This window comes from Protopterus annectens, chromosome 8.part0 (genome assembly GCF_019279795.1).
Source record: "Protopterus annectens isolate FY-2018-M chromosome 8.part0, PAN1.0, whole genome shotgun sequence".
NCBI classification, from domain to species: domain Eukaryota; kingdom Metazoa; phylum Chordata; order Ceratodontiformes; family Protopteridae; genus Protopterus; species Protopterus annectens.
In genome coordinates, this window is record NC_056741.1 from 1,398,332,759 (window position 1) to 1,398,351,586 (window position 18,828).

Below are 18,828 nucleotides of genomic sequence, written 5' to 3' on the forward strand. Positions count from 1 at the left end.
TGACATGGGATATAACACAATACTGCAATTATGTGGCATATAGTACAATAAAATATTGGAGGCTATTTCTCTGACCTTCATTTTTGCCCTCATTGTATTACTATATCTGTCAGGTATGCTTTTTGGGGGGGATATTTTTTATTTGGTCTTTTAAGATTTAACATTGTATATAAAACAATGACTTTATTAAAGTCTACTCATTGCTTAACTGTTAAGGTGACAACTCACACTTGTTAAATTGAATAGAATATTAATGTTGTGCTTTGGAATGACAAAATTAAAAAGAACAGTGCCTCAGTAATTCACCACAGTGCAATTTCACCCCTGACCACACACACACACACACACACACACACACACACACACACACACACACACACACAGATGTAAACTATTATTTACAAATGTTCTTAGTCTAAATCCTTAACACTGTGTACAGCTTTTTATAAATATTATCTTTAAATATACCAGCAAATCATAGTGGCTTCTACATTACTTGCTAAAAGAAATAGAAAAACAAACGAGACATATAAAACAGATGCAAACATCAATGTGAACAAGCATAAAATAAATCAGTAATGGTACGTACAGTAGGTGTGTTACATTCATTTTCACAGAAACATTCTGAGCAATGACTTTACAAAATTGTAACTCACTCATTAATATAATATTAAACCTGGATTCTAAGCATTCTAATGTCTGACAGCAGAATTCCCCGTCATTAGAACACCACTCCCAACCATATACTTGAAAAGTAGGGATAGAGTTTAAAATAATAACGTCAGCAACAAGCGGGATCTTAGCTAAAAAAATGAAAAAATAATGAATACTATGGACCTAGGAAACCATATACGATGGGCGGCTCTGTTTTGGTACTATTTCTGCAAAGAAAAATTGCTTGTAATACACGTTTTGCAAATGGTTAAATAACTGAGACGGTTTCTCAGGTCAAATCCAAGTCCTCCCTGAAGTTAATATTATTTTGAGCTGAGATCTTCTGGAATATATGAGATCTTGTGACTATAGCTGTTCAGCTCACTTATCTTGTGTGTGTGTGTGTGTGTGTATCCGACCTGTACCTCTTTTTTTTTGCAGAACAGTGTCGTGGACTCGGTTTAGCTATGAACTAAACATAAACATAGCATTTTCCACATCTAGCTTGAAGGGAAATTAGTACTAGGAATTTTCAGGGGGAGGGGTTAGGAACTTCACACAGCTCAGACTTCATAATGCTTCATAATCCTACGGCGAGCAGAACTTAAAAATTGTTTTAAAAAACAGTCGTCTTTAGATTTCAGTTAGGTCTTAGCGGCAAGGTAATCTGCCTTCATGTTTGACATTAACCAGAAGTCAACACTCACACTTCCTGCCTTAAAATAATCACAAGAGTTCCTTATGAAAAAAAAATAGAGGAGCTCCTTATACAGTGAATTATCTGTCTGCTCCAGTATCAGCAGGACCAAAATCAACAGTTAAAACGTGTGTGTGCTGTGTTCATATATATTATGTGTGTTGAGCTCATATATATATTGTGTGTGTGTGTACGTACATTTATATATATATATATATATATATATATATATATATAAACATACATGCACACACACGTGTACACACACACATACATACAATACATACATATGAACACACACACACACACACACACACACACACAGATACATATAAACCTTGTTTATTCTCCTGTAGCAAGCTTTGAAGGAAGCTTTATCTGACCTTACACAAAGAATAAGAACAGTGTAAGTTGCTGATTGACAGCTTGTAGAATAGCAGTGGCTTGAGGTTGACGTAAGAGGTGGCTCTCGTTGCCTTAGCGACAAATTGGCAGTGAACTGTGAAAGTCTTTAGTCCCCGCCCACTGTACATATACCCCTGGCGACTCTGACGTCAATGGACGTCAACCCCGAGAACCTGATTCCTCTGTTGAGCTGTTCTCTGCTTTTCTATGAGTGCTTTTTGTCCGGTTCTTACCGCGTTTGCTCTCCCTCTCCTCCTGCCTCTCCCTCCCTCACTTATTCATCCTCAGAAACAAGCTGGCTCGGCTCACGAAAAGCCGATAATTTGGTTTCTTTTATTGCTCTATCTCGGGGTCCCAGCATGGTCATGGCGGATTGTCAGAGGCAGCTGCAGCGGGGTCCCGTCCGGGTGGGCTTTTACGATATAGAAGGCACATTAGGAAAAGGGAATTTTGCAGTGGTGAAGCTGGCCAGGCATCGCATAACCAAAACGGAGGCAAGTAATTCTGCTGTTCTCCTTTCTTATGTTTGCTTTACTGAATGGAGAGGAACTAAGATGCATTCCATCTCTGTCTGAATTATTGTAATTGTACAATACTATTGCTTGAGGTAGCAAAGCGAGCTTCAACAACATGCTGAGCACCCACAATTGCAATTAGAAAGTTGTATGCTTCTTTTAAGTTTTCCTGTGCGTTTGTTTGGAAAATGTTATTAACCGCTGTCACATCTGCACATCTTTGTATACAACACAGTGAAATGCCCAAGTGTTTCCCCAGAACCCGGACACCAATATGCACAACTGTGATAGTGTTGCTTATAAAATGCTTTGTGCTTCTCATCATTTATGCAACATCGAGCTTACTAGTCTATTATAAAGTTCCAATGCAATGTTTCTTTAATTTACCACTGAAAACGTACTATACTTAAAAGTAAGCTGTGTACTCCATGTACTAAACTAATAAAATAAGCTTTCTGCAAGTTAAAAGTGTCATACATGCACTGACGTCAAAAATAGAGACACATTTTTACATCTGGTGCTTTTAAATCACAAAACACAACATATTTTTTTAATGCTGGGGTCGATTGACCCTGATGGCACCCACTGAATATTTATTATGCTGAGAGGCAGCAACATTTCACTGCCAAAAAAAAAGAGGGCAACAGAAACACTCAAATATGAAGTGATTTTGCCTATTTGGTGTAGACTGCATATTAAAGTTGCAACATCTCATTTTTAGACAAGAGTCTAGTACTAGTGTTTCAGCTTCTTCTGCCATGTGAAGCATCGCATTCCTGGAGCAGTAATGTAATGTGGTTCAGTGCTTGTTTTGAGACTGATACTTAGAAGTACTTTGTCACTTGTCTCGTGCAGGTTGCAGACCTTTTGCCGAGGCCCTTGGGGGCATGTAACCTCTCTGAGGACACAAACTTGCTATTCATTTCCTTTGGTCATTTGATCTTTTCCTCTTACTTGGAGGGATGCCGTTTTCCAGCAGTCATTTCCCTCCTCTTGCCAAGAGCTTCACCATGCTAAATGGTGTTTGCAGACAGTACCAAGATACCAGAGATGGCAATATTTTGCCTCAGACCGTGTACAAGAGATGTAGCTGAAAATGACACAGTGTTTGCAGAACCTTAGCGGGTGCCAACCTCGTGTTTTGGACAATATTGAGTAACTTCCATTTACCTTCATAAGATCCTTGAACTGTTTACCCTGCGCGCAGCAGTGTACACTTCATGCTCAGTTTTGCAGCTGTTTTAATACTGTATTTAATTTCGTGTGCGAAGGGCGAGGGTGTTTTAAACTGACTTGCATTATCTTAGTGACTACTTATAATTGTGCCTGTATATATTTTAGTAGTGCATTTTCACTGGCACTAATTTATTAGTTGTTTTAAGTGCATTTTATAACTAATGCACTGTGTGCAAAACAGCTAAAAGTTACGAATGTCTCCTGAATGGCACATTATATGTGGTAAAACACTAGTGTCTCTGGAGAGCCAACAGTGCATCCGGAGACACAGAGTGCGCACTGCAGGAAGCAAGCTCACTTTTTGTAACACACACGCCTGCAAGATGAGCATTTCTCTTTCCCAAGCTGTCTTACTTTACTTTAGGCTGTGAACAGCGGGAAATAAGGAGGACATCCGAGAAACAGGAACAATGTAAAAACTGCAGCCCTTATTTACACTCAGCTCTGCGTGTGTGTGTGTGTGTGAGAGAGAGAGAGAGATTCAGACCTCTCAACTAGTTAGAGCAGAAAATCTGGATGAAGCCAAAATAATTGTTGGGGGGGGGGGGCATGGCCCCACAAAATAAGGACACGTTTTAAATATTCTTAAAAACTTAAAAAGTTGATAGAATAACAGGATTTCTGTTAGAATGCATTTTCAGAAGGATTTGAAGCCTGAAACTCGAATGTGTCATTATTTATTGACTTTAATGACTTGTCAGAAAAAAACGCCGATTTTGTGAGGAAAGATGAGAGGTATGTGTGCGCGTGTTTGGTTTCGTGTCTAAAATCCTGGACTTGTCTTTACAAAAATATGATAGCACTTACTAGGATAATCTGATTCCTTTCGATACAAACAAATAAAAATAGACACCTTTTACAAAACCTCTGTGGGTAAAACGGGAAAACGACTGCATATGAATGCTTTAACTGTAGGTAAGGCATACCTTACTCATGGTAAAGGAGAGACCTAAGATGGTTACGGATGTGCGCTCTTTCTTCGAATTTGCACCGAAAAGGGGTCCTTGTACCTCTCAACTGTCCATAATTTCGCAGAATGTTGCTGTCTTGTATATTTTTGATATTATCCTCGTGAAATGTATGCTTTTCCGGCAAATCATTTAGGACTGGCAGACTTTTGAGTTTCAGACTTTATATAATTTGTAAAATGCATGCAACTGCAAACTTGTAATTTTAGCAACATTATAAATTTATAAGAGCAATGTTTAAAATCTGTTCCTGATCTGGGGCACTTTTTCCTATTATTTTTGGCTTTGTTCAGAATTATTGCCCTGAAAGACTGAGAACTATTATCCGTATTCCCTGTGATGAAAGTGTACAATTAGAGTACTGATTTAGATATTAATCAGTAAAAAGTGTGTAACAAACCAAGCTAATAAAACAAGTCTATATTTATCAGTGTCAATTATAAGTTAAAATTACTTTCATGACATCATAAATGTCATTCTAATTGCAATGTAGGCTGGTTTAAAACTGTATTAGACAAACTTGAGGAGGAAATAAAAACTCACTCAAGGAAATGTACTAAATAACTGAAAACATTTGCCATCAAACACTTTCCCCACATTAGCCTGGACTGAAACCTTAACAAAAGTTTCAGACACAGGCTCAGATTAAAGAGAAGAAAAAAAAAAGCTTTATGTGAAGTCCTGAAGATACCTTTTCTATACAAATCACTTGCCTTGTTCTCACAAATTGCTTCAGCCAGGACTGAAATCAACAAGTCGAATATACCATAACAGTGTAGGCAGTGTCAGAATGTCGTAATACAAAATAAAACAGTTACTTGAAGCTTGCAACATTTCTGTACCATTATGTATAACCTTTTATTAATGGGTAAAGTCATTGATGATTTTTCTCAGAATAATTTCGTGGACATAGGAAACTCAATTTAATTTCTAAACAGTTGCATCTAACACTTAGAAAGCAATACTTCAAAAAGTGAACAGACATTGGAAAAACCTTCCGAAGAAGTCCAGCTAAGCAAAACTGAGATCAAGGTGGACAGGAACTACATTGAGCTAATTTCCATCAGCTTCTCTGTCTCTCTTTTCATGAAATAATGTTTAAAAGTGCCACCTCCTTTAGATGTTAGATTTGCTCTTTCAAATCTTAAAAGCTGACAGTTATACTATGTAAACATTTTCAGTTTAATCACTGAGCAAATTCCAACAGTGCCTATATCAGTAGGTGTTAATGAGTCTTTCATTGTATGTCTTCTGAGTTCCATTAACTGTTGGTGTGATCCCAGAAGTGGCATCTACTTTGGACTTCTAGTGTCATTGAGAAATATCTCAATCAGCTTAGAAATGTTGTGTCTCACACGGTAAATGCAGATGCCCATAATATCGGTGGTTATGTGACACCAAATTCTGATGAAATGGTTTTGTTGTGAATCTTTCTTGAAGAAGTGAGGATGCTGTAATTAAATATGTCTGCATTCGCATGTGCATACTTAGTTTCTGTTGCAGTCTTAATTTCAGTGTGAGAGATGGAGTGTGTGAGAGAGACTGTGCTCACTTGTTTGTGTTGTCAGCACACACAGACCGATTTATACTGCAGCAAGTCAGTGTATGCCATTTAGAAAAGTGAACATTTTCATGATGAAGAAATATGAAACTTATCAACACATCTGAAATGCAATAAGCATCTTTTTGAGGGAGAAATGACAAACATGGCTAAATATAGACTAATGAGTTTGTTTCCGAATACTCCCCTAAATGTAGTAGGATTCTAAAGTATAGCTTATGTGTTACTCTTCAATCTCTTTTAACTTATTTATCTGTTGAAGTCATATCTTTCTGTGGGGGGGTTAAACTAACTTAAATATTATGGTGTGCATCTATCTTATGTTCTCGCTCATTACAGAGTCTGCATGACTGCTGTGCTTTTTCGCCAAGTCTAGCATCAGAAAAAGGCATATGCCTTTAGCACAGTAGCCAAGGCCTAGATGTTGAAATATACTGTGAAATCTGAAGAGACAATAATTTGTGCACTTAGCTGAGGAGGAAGAGAGTTTATATACATTTTATTCAGATGCTTGCATATGCATAGCAGAGTGCAAAACTTCAGGATATCATTTTAGTGGTTCATTACTTATAACTTGCTTCCTTCAAGTAACCTGTATATCAGTTCTGGTGTTGAAAGGGATACAAACATCACCTGCTGCTATTTTAATACGTTGCTTTTTGTACTGTTTGCATTTTCAGTGCTGCATTCAGCAAAAGTTATTTACATATTTCTTCTGTTTGCAGCCACTGTGTAAACTGTCTTGATTTTGCAAGCAGTGCTATTCCTGCTGGTAGTTCTGTTTAAAGATGTGCTCATCTTTGCACGTACCATCAGTGTCATTTTTTTTTTCATACAGAAAAATAAGTTTACCTTTGTTCCTGGTATACAGGTTCTCAACTGCTAACTTTAAGTTTTAGAAATGCCTGGAATGGGTTGGATCTCAGAGCATCTTAATGATAAGCATTCACCCCAGAATGCTTTAATAGTGTTGAAACTCAAGTAAATGTATGAATAATTTCACGTAACTCTTTCCTCATTAAGGTATAACTATATAGAAATACAATTCTTGTATTTTTACATTTTGTTTCGAGTTTGCTGCTTTATGCCTTTTGCAACATTATAGGGGGAGGAATAAAGACATTCTTGCAAAATGCATAGCTTTTACAGTAGTCCTATAAGCAGTGCCTCATTTTAGACACTGTGGATGCATTTCTTGTTTTAATAAAGCAATGTACATTGTTTTTGTGCAGTTCCTGAAGACTGACCTAATCTTTTGTGAACACGATGGATAACTAGTGTTTTCTGAATATGTTGCATATCCTCTTAATATTTACAGCCAAGAATCAGACAAAATGCATATGTGAACAGGACAGAGCCAGTAGAATTATGAAAATGTGTAATATACTAAATGTATTGACAGCATGTGTGGTATTACATGTAGCGTGAGTTTAAGTAGCATATAATGCATTCAAATGGTAAGAAGCTGTGAATAACATTTAGCCTTTCTTTCACTTTTTCATCTGCTTGTGCAAAATCGTTTCTGTATTCCCAGTTATTTTCCATGTTGACAGTATAAGCTGCATTTTATTGCTGTCTAGCTAAATGAAAACATGCATCTGTATGTAGTAGTTACACAAAATGTTGATTACTTGAAGACTACCATATGTTCAGTAGTCCTGCACAATCACACTGTATGTTTCTGAAGTGTATGTAAAAGGATTGTCGTCGCCATGAACTGCAGGTAGCCAGAACAAGAGGTTTTGATTTTGAGCCACGGCAGAACTGAGCTTAGGTTCTGCCTTGATTATATGATCGAACATGCTAGTCAGGTTCTGCCAGCTGTAGATTACATATACAGGTCTGTTGAACTTTGCTCTGAGGACACATGTAAAAAAGGTGTTGAACCTAATAGGACTTCTGTGTGTAAAATGCAGCTCTCTAACCAAAAATTAGACTGATAAAAAATGCCTGTATAGTACATGATTGGTTTTAATCTTGAGAGTTCACTACGCATTAGGTCAGAAAAGGTTTGCTTAAAGACTAGACCTGCACTGCACTCAAGCCACTTCTGGATTTTTCCATCTGCTAAACAGTATGCCATCTTATTTTAGTTTCTTAGAACTATGTTTAGTAATTATGTAAAAATGTATCATGGAAGTTGCTGTCTATACTCTAATTTTATTTAAAAAAACATACAGATCACTGCAATAAGTGTAATATCTTTAAACTAAGAAATAATTATTATTTTTTTATCAACATGAGCTGCTTAAAGGTAAGCCCCCCCCCCCCAGAAGATTCTGTAAGGGATCACTCATCTTGCCCATCTTCATGGTTGCGTTTTTTACATTTTACAAAAAAATGTCATCCATCTGGTTAACTGAACTTATGGGGCCATCTTCTCACACAGATGCAGCCAAAATGTGCATTCTGCACTTATAACATACTTTCACTGCTTTGTCATATGCATTTGCTTGCATCCAGCTGTTACCACAACAGTTAAGAAATTAATGCATGCTTTCTGACTTCATCCCATTTAAAATTATTTTTTTAGATGGTAAATATTGTTTCTAGGGAAGCTGTAATCATATTTGTGTTCAGAGATCCACTTAATCTATTTCTGATACACTCAGAGTCATGTGGGAGCTGCAGAGTATTCCAGCATTCTAGCAAATCATAGGATTAGGCAAATATCAAGTCATGGTTAGGCTGCCATTTCATTCCAGGATATTGTCAGAAATTTCAGATGTATATACATCAGATTCCACTGCTGTTGCTGCTGTTGCCGCTGTATCTCACAAAAATCATATAAATCCTTATCCTTTGTTTTGTGGAGTCAATCAGATTTATGTAACCGAAGATGAAAAACACAATAATATTCCTGTGAGTCTTTTTACTTCATAACTAATAAAGTGCACACCGAACAATGGTGCAGAAATTTTGACACACCTTTTTTCTAACCTTTGTACTCTTTATATTTTAGTTACACTTTACCCTCCCCCACCCACCCCCAAACAAACATATTCATAACCTTTGTAGTGGTTGGATAAAAATCAAGATGTGTTCTAGTGAATGATTTTCTCTACATTTTTCATGCAGACTGTCAAATCAGTGGATCTAGATTTTAATGATGATTACCCCATCAAAGATAGCATAAATTAATACACCCTTTCATAGGTTCATAGGTGTGTACTAGGCTAATGGCCCTGGTGCCTTTACAAGCCTAGCCCATGGGATTACCCTGGCATCATGCCACCTGACCTTAGTTCCCAGTGCCTCTGTCAAGTAGAGCCAATGGAGTGATCCCCGGGGTGAATTTTCTATTTCCCATCCACTCATCAAGATTTCTCTTGAAGAGGGCCAGTGAGGTGCTCCGCTTGACATGTATGGGAAGTCTGTTCCATAGCATGGGCAGTCTCTGGGTTATGAACCTGTTCCTCCAGCTTGTTCTGTTGATTGTGGTAATGAGGTTGAGGTCTCTGGAGCATGTAGTGCAGAGGGATTGGGATTTCTTTAGATGTGGCATTTCTAACAGAGCTGGGTCAGACACGGCTTTGTAAGTCAAGCAGAGATCGCACAAAAAGTTAACAAAACTCAAAACCACTTTGAAACACAAATTAATTGAAAGTACATAAAACACTGCCATGTACACATAATTACTCACATTATTTCCTTTAGCAAACCCTGCCAAAGCATCCCTTACTGAATAAAATGTCCCGCATGCCTGATATCATTAAATGCAATCCTAACACCAACGCAAACTACAATACTAATCCCAACTAAAACTCACATCACTCTCTTCTGCAGTGATATCTGACCAAATGGCATTTTAATCAATATAATATTTGACTAAAATGTCATCAAGCACCTAACCCACTCCATAAATCAGTTTATAGTATAAATTTTCACATTAGGTCACTAAGAATCAGTGAGCTTGGCAAAACATCACCTTTCAAAAATTAAGTTGTACATATGAAGACATTTTAAAAAAGGATTAAATTGTATAACATACACTATATAGTACTGACTATATCTTCCCTGTAACACAGATATTTACCTATTTATAAATATAGATATCATAGATGTAAATCTATAGATTTTATTTTATATATAGCTGTATGGATACATTTTATTATATATATATATATAGGTACATACAGTACAAAGTAGTCTACAGTTACTCTAATATTCCTTACTGGGATGTTAGCAATTACAGAATCAGTGAATAAGTTCATCCAAGGAACAATACTTAGAACATTTTATTAAGATGTGTATATTCGATATATCCAACTAAGGTTCTAAGGTGACTCTTTGATGTAACATTCTAGAAGTCATATTTTGATGCAATCAATTCCACAAACATGAGATTTCTCATTACAATCAATACTCAAAGAAAAAAGTATAAAGCAATATCAAAACAGACTTTTGCCCCCTTTCCATCATATGTTTTAATCACACTGGCACTCATAAAATCCCATTCCATAAAAATGTCTACTTTCTGATACTACTGCAGTCCTTATGAAGGTTTAAGTTCGAGAGACCTAGACACCATCAGAGATGTTCTAGGGTCTAAATGCCATAACTACAAAACAATTTGAAGTGAAACAAAGAGAACTGAAGTACATGTATGCACAATTCAGTGTAGCTTCACATCCAAAAACTTCACTCATTTCCTTCACTCCCCCCCTTGGTGTCTCCTTCCTGTCTCTCCCATCTGCTCAGACCCGTAGTCACTTAAGTCTGTCACTTTCTTTTGGTGACAATGTACCCTAGTGTGTTGTAGCTACCACTCTGCGTGTGCTCTGGAATGAGGAAATGCCATGTGAAACTATTATGAAAAATGTTTGGTCCAAAAATTATAGCAATTCTTTAACTGAAGTTTCCCTTTATAAAAAACACTTTTCAATGTGACATGGAAGTGATAGTCCTGTTTTACAAAAATAGCAGCAGATGCCACTCAGGGTAGCAGTTTGCTTTGTTTAACTATCTCCTAGTTTTGCTTTGTGGAAAAGAGAAAATAATATAAAAAAAAAATGTGATGTATTTTAGTTGGCTGTATCGCATACAGCCATTTTTCAAGATGGAGGCACACACAGTCACAGCGGCTCAATGCTCTCCTTTTCGCTGCTTGTTTTTTGTGTTTTTTCTGTTCATATGTATGTTCTTTACTGTTAAGTTCAGTCAGGATGATCTTAGATACAGTCGACAAGATCTCTTGCATATTGGATTTCAGTGCCATCATGCTGTTACAAGTGAATTCTTACACTCATATGACATACCAGAGGAGATAGCAAGAACATCAGGCTCTCCTTGGATTGTTGTCCATGGAAGAGATGAAGGTGGAGAAGAAACAGGGAGCAAAAGCATGGCTGCAGGTCCAGCCTACATGCTAGGCTAAGGAAACGTCCTAACAAACTACCTCTTCCCAGAATATTTCTTGCTAATGCCAGATCTACCATAGACAAAATGGATGAACTTCAGCTACAGATTTATGAAAACAAACTTGTAAGAGACTGTTACATTTTATTATGTACAGAGACATGTCCACACTTGTGTATACCAGATGCAGCCATTGAGCTGGAAGGTCACACAGCTTTTAGGTGGGACAGGAAATAAGACTCGAGTAAGAGCAGAGGTGAGGGGCTTTGCATCTGTGTAAATAACAACTGGTGTACCAATGCAAAGACTGTAGACAGTTACTGCTCTCCTTATCTGGAGTATATGACAATCAAATGCAGGCCTTTTTATTTACCTCAGGAGTTCACTGCTGTTATAGTCATGGCAGTTTACATTCCTCCAGATGCTAATGCCTGCACAGCTCTAGGTCACCTGTTTGACATCATTAAATTGCAAGAAAATATTCATCCTGATGCTGTTCATATTATAGCTGGCAATTTGAATCAGATGGAGTTAAAGTCACTTCTCCCCAAATTACATCGACACATCAAATGTGCAACCAGGGAAGAAAGTACATTGGACGAGGCCTAGTCAAATATCAAGGAGGGCTATGGGGCAAAACAGCTGCCTCATCTAGACCATTCAGACCATTTGTCCATACTTTTGACTCCAGCATATATTCCTGTTGTAAGAAAAGACCAGATTATTACAAAGATTGTTAGAATATGGCCGTATGGTACACTCTCGCAGCTGCAAGATTGCTTTGAAAGAACTAACTGGGATATTTTTGAGGATCAGGATTTGGAAGAGTACACATCAACGATATTCTGTTACATAAAAACCTGTTCTGACAAAGTCACTGTGGGCAAACATATTTGTATATACCCTAATCAGAAGCCCTAGATAAAGAAGAAGGTCAGATCTCTTCTCAAGGACTGCAGTACAGCCTTCAGGTCTGGCAATAGAATCCTTTACAGCATGATTAGAGCCAACCTAAAGAAAGCCATCAGAGAGACTAAAGTGGCCTATGAAAGGAAGATAGAGGACCAGTTCACCAACAAGGACCCAAAACGACTATGGCAAGGTATTCACATCACCAATCATAAAACCAGTAACCATATGGCTGTTGATCGAGATACCTCGAAGGCAGAGAAACTTAATTATTTCTTCACCTGTTCTGAGGTGGAAACACTGAATACATTCATGCCTAGACACCATCAGATAGTCCACAGCAGTCTCACGTCATCTATACCAGCCTCCTACAACCACACATTCACAGTACAAGAGCATGATGTAAGATGTGTATTGAAAGTGGTTAATCCAAGAAAGGCTGCTGGCCCTGTTGGAGTGATGGGATGGGTGCTGAAAGAATGCGCAGAGAGCTCTGTGGGGCCTTCACAAAGATCTTCAACCTGTCTCTGTCTAAGTCTGCTATTCCATCTTGTCTGAAGTCAACTACTATCATTCCACTGCCGAAGAAACCTGTCATCAACAGTCTCAATAACTACAGTCCAGTGGCACTTACTCCAGTCATCATGAAGTGTTTTGAACAACTGTTCTGCGACACATCAGGGACAGTCTCCCAGTTATCTCGGATACACATCAGTATGCTTACAGAGTAATTAGGTCTACAGAGGATGCCATCTCCAGTGCCTTACACACTGCACTTTGTCATCTTGAGCAGCAGGGGAGCTATGTGAGGATGCTCTTTGTAGACTTTAGTTCAGCTTTTAACACAGTTATCCTGGATAGACTGGTCACTAAACTCACTAGCGTAGGACTTTCATAACCTACCTGCCATTAGATTAAAGCCTTTTTGACTAACCATCTTCAGATGGTTAGAATAGGCCCGCACCTCTCCTCCACTCTCAGACTAAACATTGGTGTCCCACAAGGCTGTATGCTGAGCCCCTTCTGTATATTCTTTACACCCACAACTGTTTCCCCCCTATCATTCTAGTACCATCATTAATTTTATGGATGAAACCACAGTAGTTGTAATTATTTCAGGAGGAGACAAGACAGCATATAGAGATGAAGTTCAACGACTGGCTGCATGGTGTACAGAGAATAACCTTGTCCTGAATTCTGCCAAAACAAAAGAACTTATGATTTCCGGAGGGACAATGCACATTACAACCCAACAGATGTCAATGGAGACTGTGTGGAAAGGGTTCCTGCCTTCAAGTTTTTAGGTGTGCATGCAGCAGAAGATCTCTCTCTTGGTCCATGAACACCATGGAGGCTGTCAAGAAGGCTCAGTACTTCCTGGGGATCTTCAGGAAAAACAATCTGTAGAAGCTACTGGTGCCTTTTTACCACTATTTCATTGAAAGTGTGCTGACATACTGCATTTCTGCATGGTATGTCAACAGCTTGACAGCAGACAGGAATGCCCTTCAAAGGATCATTAACTTTGCCCAGAAAATCATTGGCTGCTCACTGCCCTCTGTAGAGGAACCCTTCAGCTCTCGCTGTCTCAGCAGAACAACCAACATCTTGAAAGACCTTTCTCACCTTGGACATCACCTGTTTGAGCTGCTGCTTTCTGGCAGATGGTTCAGGTCCATTTCATCTCGGACAAACAGACTTAAGAATAGTTTCTATCCCAGAGCCATACGTGACCTGAACAATGCTAAATACTTACATTGAGTACGGATAATAGCCATTTGCACTGTAAGGTATATGTTTACATTCCTATGCACCGTATTTTTACTTCTTTCGTGTGCAATATACCCAAGTGCAATAATAATAGTTGTTTACAGCATTGCATTGCATTATATTGTATTTCTTGGTATTTTATTGTATTCCCTCATTTATTCATGTTCATTGTATGTGAATGCACCTTAGGAGAATGCTACAAATGTCATTGTACTTGTGCAATGACAATAAAGGAATCGGATCTTATCGTACGTGGACCCCTACATACTGCCCCATATGACACAACAGAAAAATGCCAACTCCAGCAACCAGAATCAACTTTTTTTTAAGACAGTAAGTTTTCACACAGATGTGTTGTTTCAAGTGTAACCAGTGCTGCTTCTTTGTGCACTACATGGTGTGCTGCCTGGCGCAGAGTTTTGGCTGCTATGAGCTGTGACTTTTTTTTGTCTTTTTTACACCTCAGATGATCCAGAAGCAGTTAACACCTTGATGACTGAGAAAGCTGTCTAGGAAGGGATGGGAATTATTGGCTGATGCTTCCTCACCCATGTCGGGGTGCAGGAGTTGGTCTCATTTCCACTGCAGGAAAGGCACCACTGCTCCGAATTCCAAATGTATGCACCGGGCATAGAAGGTGGATGCAGCAGCACAAAGCTGACAGTCAGTGCACTGCAATCTTATTACATACAAGCATGCATACATGCGTACTTGCATACATACATACATACATACATACATACATACAAATACTTCAAGCACAGGCATTAATGCCTTTCGAGCCTGGCAATATACTACAACAGTTGTTTCTATAATAAGTGTCCAGGCTGTTCTTAAAAATATCTAAACTAATGCTTGTTTTAATATAATTTGGTAGTCTGTTCCGTGCATCAGCTGTTCTCACGGAGAACCAATTAGTGCACTTCCCATTCCTATAGAGTCTTCTTCATAGGTTGTTTGATTCCCTACTACTGTTTTATAACCACAAACATTCTCAGAAGTAGTTGTCTCTAGATGCCGTATATACCAGAGTAAAGGTCTCCTCTTAAACATCTATATGAGTCACTGTACAAGTTTAGATATTTTAGTCTTTCATAATAACTTAAATTTTCACATCCACGAATGCCCTTGGTATATTTCTACTTACTCTTTCCAGTTTACCCATGCTTGTTTTGTTATAAGGTTTTCATATTGCTTTTCCATACTCAAGTTTGGGTCTAATGTAATTAACAAATAATGACTTCATCATTTCTGATCTCCTAGACTTTATAAATCTTTTTCTACAACCTGTATTTCTATAACTATCTTTAACCAACTTGTTGATATGATTAGAAAAACTCAAAACTGGATCTATATATATATATATATATATATATATATATATATATATATATATATATACCCAGGTCGTTACATGAATCTACAGTTTCAATCATTGTGTGCTGTATTAAATGTTCACCTTTCAATTTACATTTCCCAAATCTCATATGCTTAGTTTTTGATGTATTTATCAGCACATTATTCTCCAGTGCTCATATTGTCAGTTTAGTCAAGTTCTTTTGCAGACTGTAATCTGTAACACATTTAATCAGTTTACCCAGTTTCAGGTCATCTGCATACAGACTGTAGAACACCTCAGATGAAAAAGATAGGTCTGAAAAATACAATCAAAACAAGTAAGGGCCTAAAACAGAGCCTTGTAGGGCACCCTGACTGTAACCAAGAATTTTACCTGTCCAATTGCTGTATGATACTTGCCATGTCCTATTTGTAAGTCATGCAGCTGTCCATCTTATCAAGAGTGATCGATAAATTAGAACTAGGTATTGATTTAGTGTTTCGTGCATGGCACTTGTCAAATGCTGAAGTTAAATCTATGTGAGTTACATCACAGCACAATTTTTCATTCATAGCTGTTATTATATTGTTACAGAACATCATGCTACAGGTGCTAATAACTCTATTTTCAACATATGCATGCTGATATATGGTTTCAAGTGGCAGTTTTTCCAATTCTGACAATGTCTTATCAAATATTGCATCTCCATTATTTTCCCACAGTATGAAAGTAGACTTAAGGGTCTGTATGATTCTGGTTTATCCTACTCCCCTTTCCCTTAGACAAATTTAATAAGCACATGTCTCACATTTTGAGGAATGTCCCCATATTTATGCAACCTAGTAAATAATAGATATAATGGCACTGTAAGCTCCTGCTGAAGTGTTTTCAGGTCATTATTAGTAATTCCATCTCCTCCCTGTGCTTTGTTTGGATAGTTCTTTTTCAATGCAACCTAATTTGATTCCAGTATCTGAGATCTGGGTGTCACTAGAACAACTTATCACCCCCTTTGTGGAGCCAAACTGTTTTGTATAAGATTTTGTAAATATGTCTATAATCTGTTGTGTCCGAGAATAAATTTTAGAATCTATACACAGTTTGTCAATTCATATGTATTTATTCCTTCCACATGTTATGTGGAACATAATATATATATATATATATATATATATATATATATATATATATATATATATATATATATGATAAAATGATTTCCTATTATGCTCAAAATCTTTATATACATTTTCTTAAATTTTTTCTTAATCTTGTCTCACACTATGCTTAATTTGTTTGTCCAGTCTTTTTGTCTCTCATCTTAATCAGGTATCTTGTTCTTATGGAAATATATCCCCCTGACATTGTTTGCCTAGAGATCCTGATGTTAAACAATTTTCGATTTTTTAAACTCAAACAATTTCTCTTTCAAAACTTTCCATGTTCTTTCTGCAATTTTTCCACTGAATGTATCACTCCAATTAATTTTTATAGTGACTGTTTTGCTTCCATATTATCTGTAATTATTCTTTGCATTGGTTTATATTTCAGTTTGTACGAATTATCTAGCAACAAATGAACTTTTATAACCTTGTGATCACTGCACGTCAGAGGTGGTAAAACCTAACATGAAGTAACAGAAATTTCTTTAGAAATACAAACAGTGTCTAGTATATTCCGTTCCCTGGTAGGTTTTTTACAATCTGAAGCAATTGTTCCTGAACATACGCTGTGAATAATTTCCTTGCTAATGTTGAATCAATATTTTTTCAGTCTATTCCTGGTAAATTTAAGTCCCAGTCAATGTTATTCTTCCCTCCTGTGTTTCATGCAAGAAATGTATACATTCCTCTAGGTAATCAGCACTTGACTTTGGTCTATACACGCCAACAGTTGTCTTATTTATTGCAAATTAGGAGCTGTCATTGAATCTCACACTGACACAAATGTTCTCCAGGAGGGGCTCACACAGACAAACAACTGGTGTCAGACCCATAGACTAAAACTAAATGCCAAGAAATGCATAATAGTATCGTTTGGGAAGTCATCCATCCCTGGAAACTGTAATATTAGCAACACATCCCTTGGAGTTGACCCAGTAGTCAGGGACTTAGGGACACACATAAATAGTAATCTAGCCTTTGACCATCATATGTCTACAGTGGTGAGGAAATCATTCTGTGTTGCGCAACTTATAAACAAAGGTATGGCATCTAAGTCTAAAGAAGTCATTGTTCCATTCATCAGACCTGTCATTGAGTACAATGCCTCCTTTGGTATCTACTTAACCAGGCATATCCAACAATTGGAATGTCCACAGAGGTTCATCACTAAAAGAATACAGGGTGTAAGTAAAATGTCCTATGCAGACTGCCTCAGGTCCCTATCCCTGCATTCTGTCTCCTACAGGGTTTTGAGGGAAGATCTGTGCTTGGAATACAGGGCATTATCAGACCCCACTCTGATGGGCCCTCCACATATCCACAAAACAAACAGAACCAGAATTACCTATTCTAAAGACTTAAACCTTGCCTGTGATATAAATAGGACCTGCTGGAGAGATAGGTATGTATACTAGAGACTACCCCATCTATGGAACAGGCTCCCCAAACATGTGAAGCAGAGTTCCTCCATAACTCAATTCAAGTGCAACTTGGACAATTGGATGGGAAACCAGAAATTCATCCCTGGTTTGGCACTTCTGTCTCTAAAGCAAATAGTTAACCTGTAAATGGTTCATCTCCCAGACCCATGCTTACACTTATCAAGGGTATCAGAACTTGTCAGAGATTTGGGATGCATGGCTAGGCTTATAAAGGCCCTTGTGGTCATTAGCCTAGTAAACACCTATGAATCTATTAGGCATGACTAGTGAGTGTATGTATGCACTCACATTGGGCCTAGTCCATCAGATACTACCCCATGCCTGCTAACTGAGGGGAAAGGTGTAGGAAGAAATTATATTGGGCTTATTGAAGCGGGTACTATCCCATGCCTGCCAACTGAGGTGGAAGGTCTAGGAGCAACTGAAAATATTCTGTTTCCCAGGTAGATGATGGCTGAGACCATCATCTCTCACATGACAAACCCTGCATCCCTGGATTGGGCTAAATTCAGACACCAACTCAAGCCATTTGTATGTGAGCAAGACAGATGGGAGTGTCACAATAAGGGACATAACACCTGACCAAAACCCACTTGCTGTAAGTAATTTTCCCACTCCTCCATATGCTAACATCACTACATCCCATAGATGACTTCTTATGTGAACATGAATATAGCTTGTTACTACAAAGATGCTGTTTACACTACTTTTTGCTTAATCCTATGTTATGTTACAACAGTACTTTTCTGCAATTATGAATTCTCATGTCAACCGTTTACATTTGTGCTGTACAAAACTACTTTGTAGTAAT

The 18,828-nt window shown here is 37.8% G+C and overlaps 1 protein-coding gene across 1 annotated transcript in view; it reads left to right on the forward strand.

Moving 5' to 3' along the window:
* Positions 1–1,908: 1,908 nt before the first annotated feature.
* SIK2 (salt inducible kinase 2) overlaps positions 1,909–18,828 on the forward strand; it is an 811,735-nt gene continuing 794,815 nt past the window's right edge. Inside the window, exon 1 of the mRNA XM_044080995.1 lies at positions 1,909–2,250. Within this exon, the coding sequence (XP_043936930.1) occupies positions 1,909–2,250 (342 nt within the window). The remainder of the gene's footprint in view (positions 2,251–18,828) is intronic.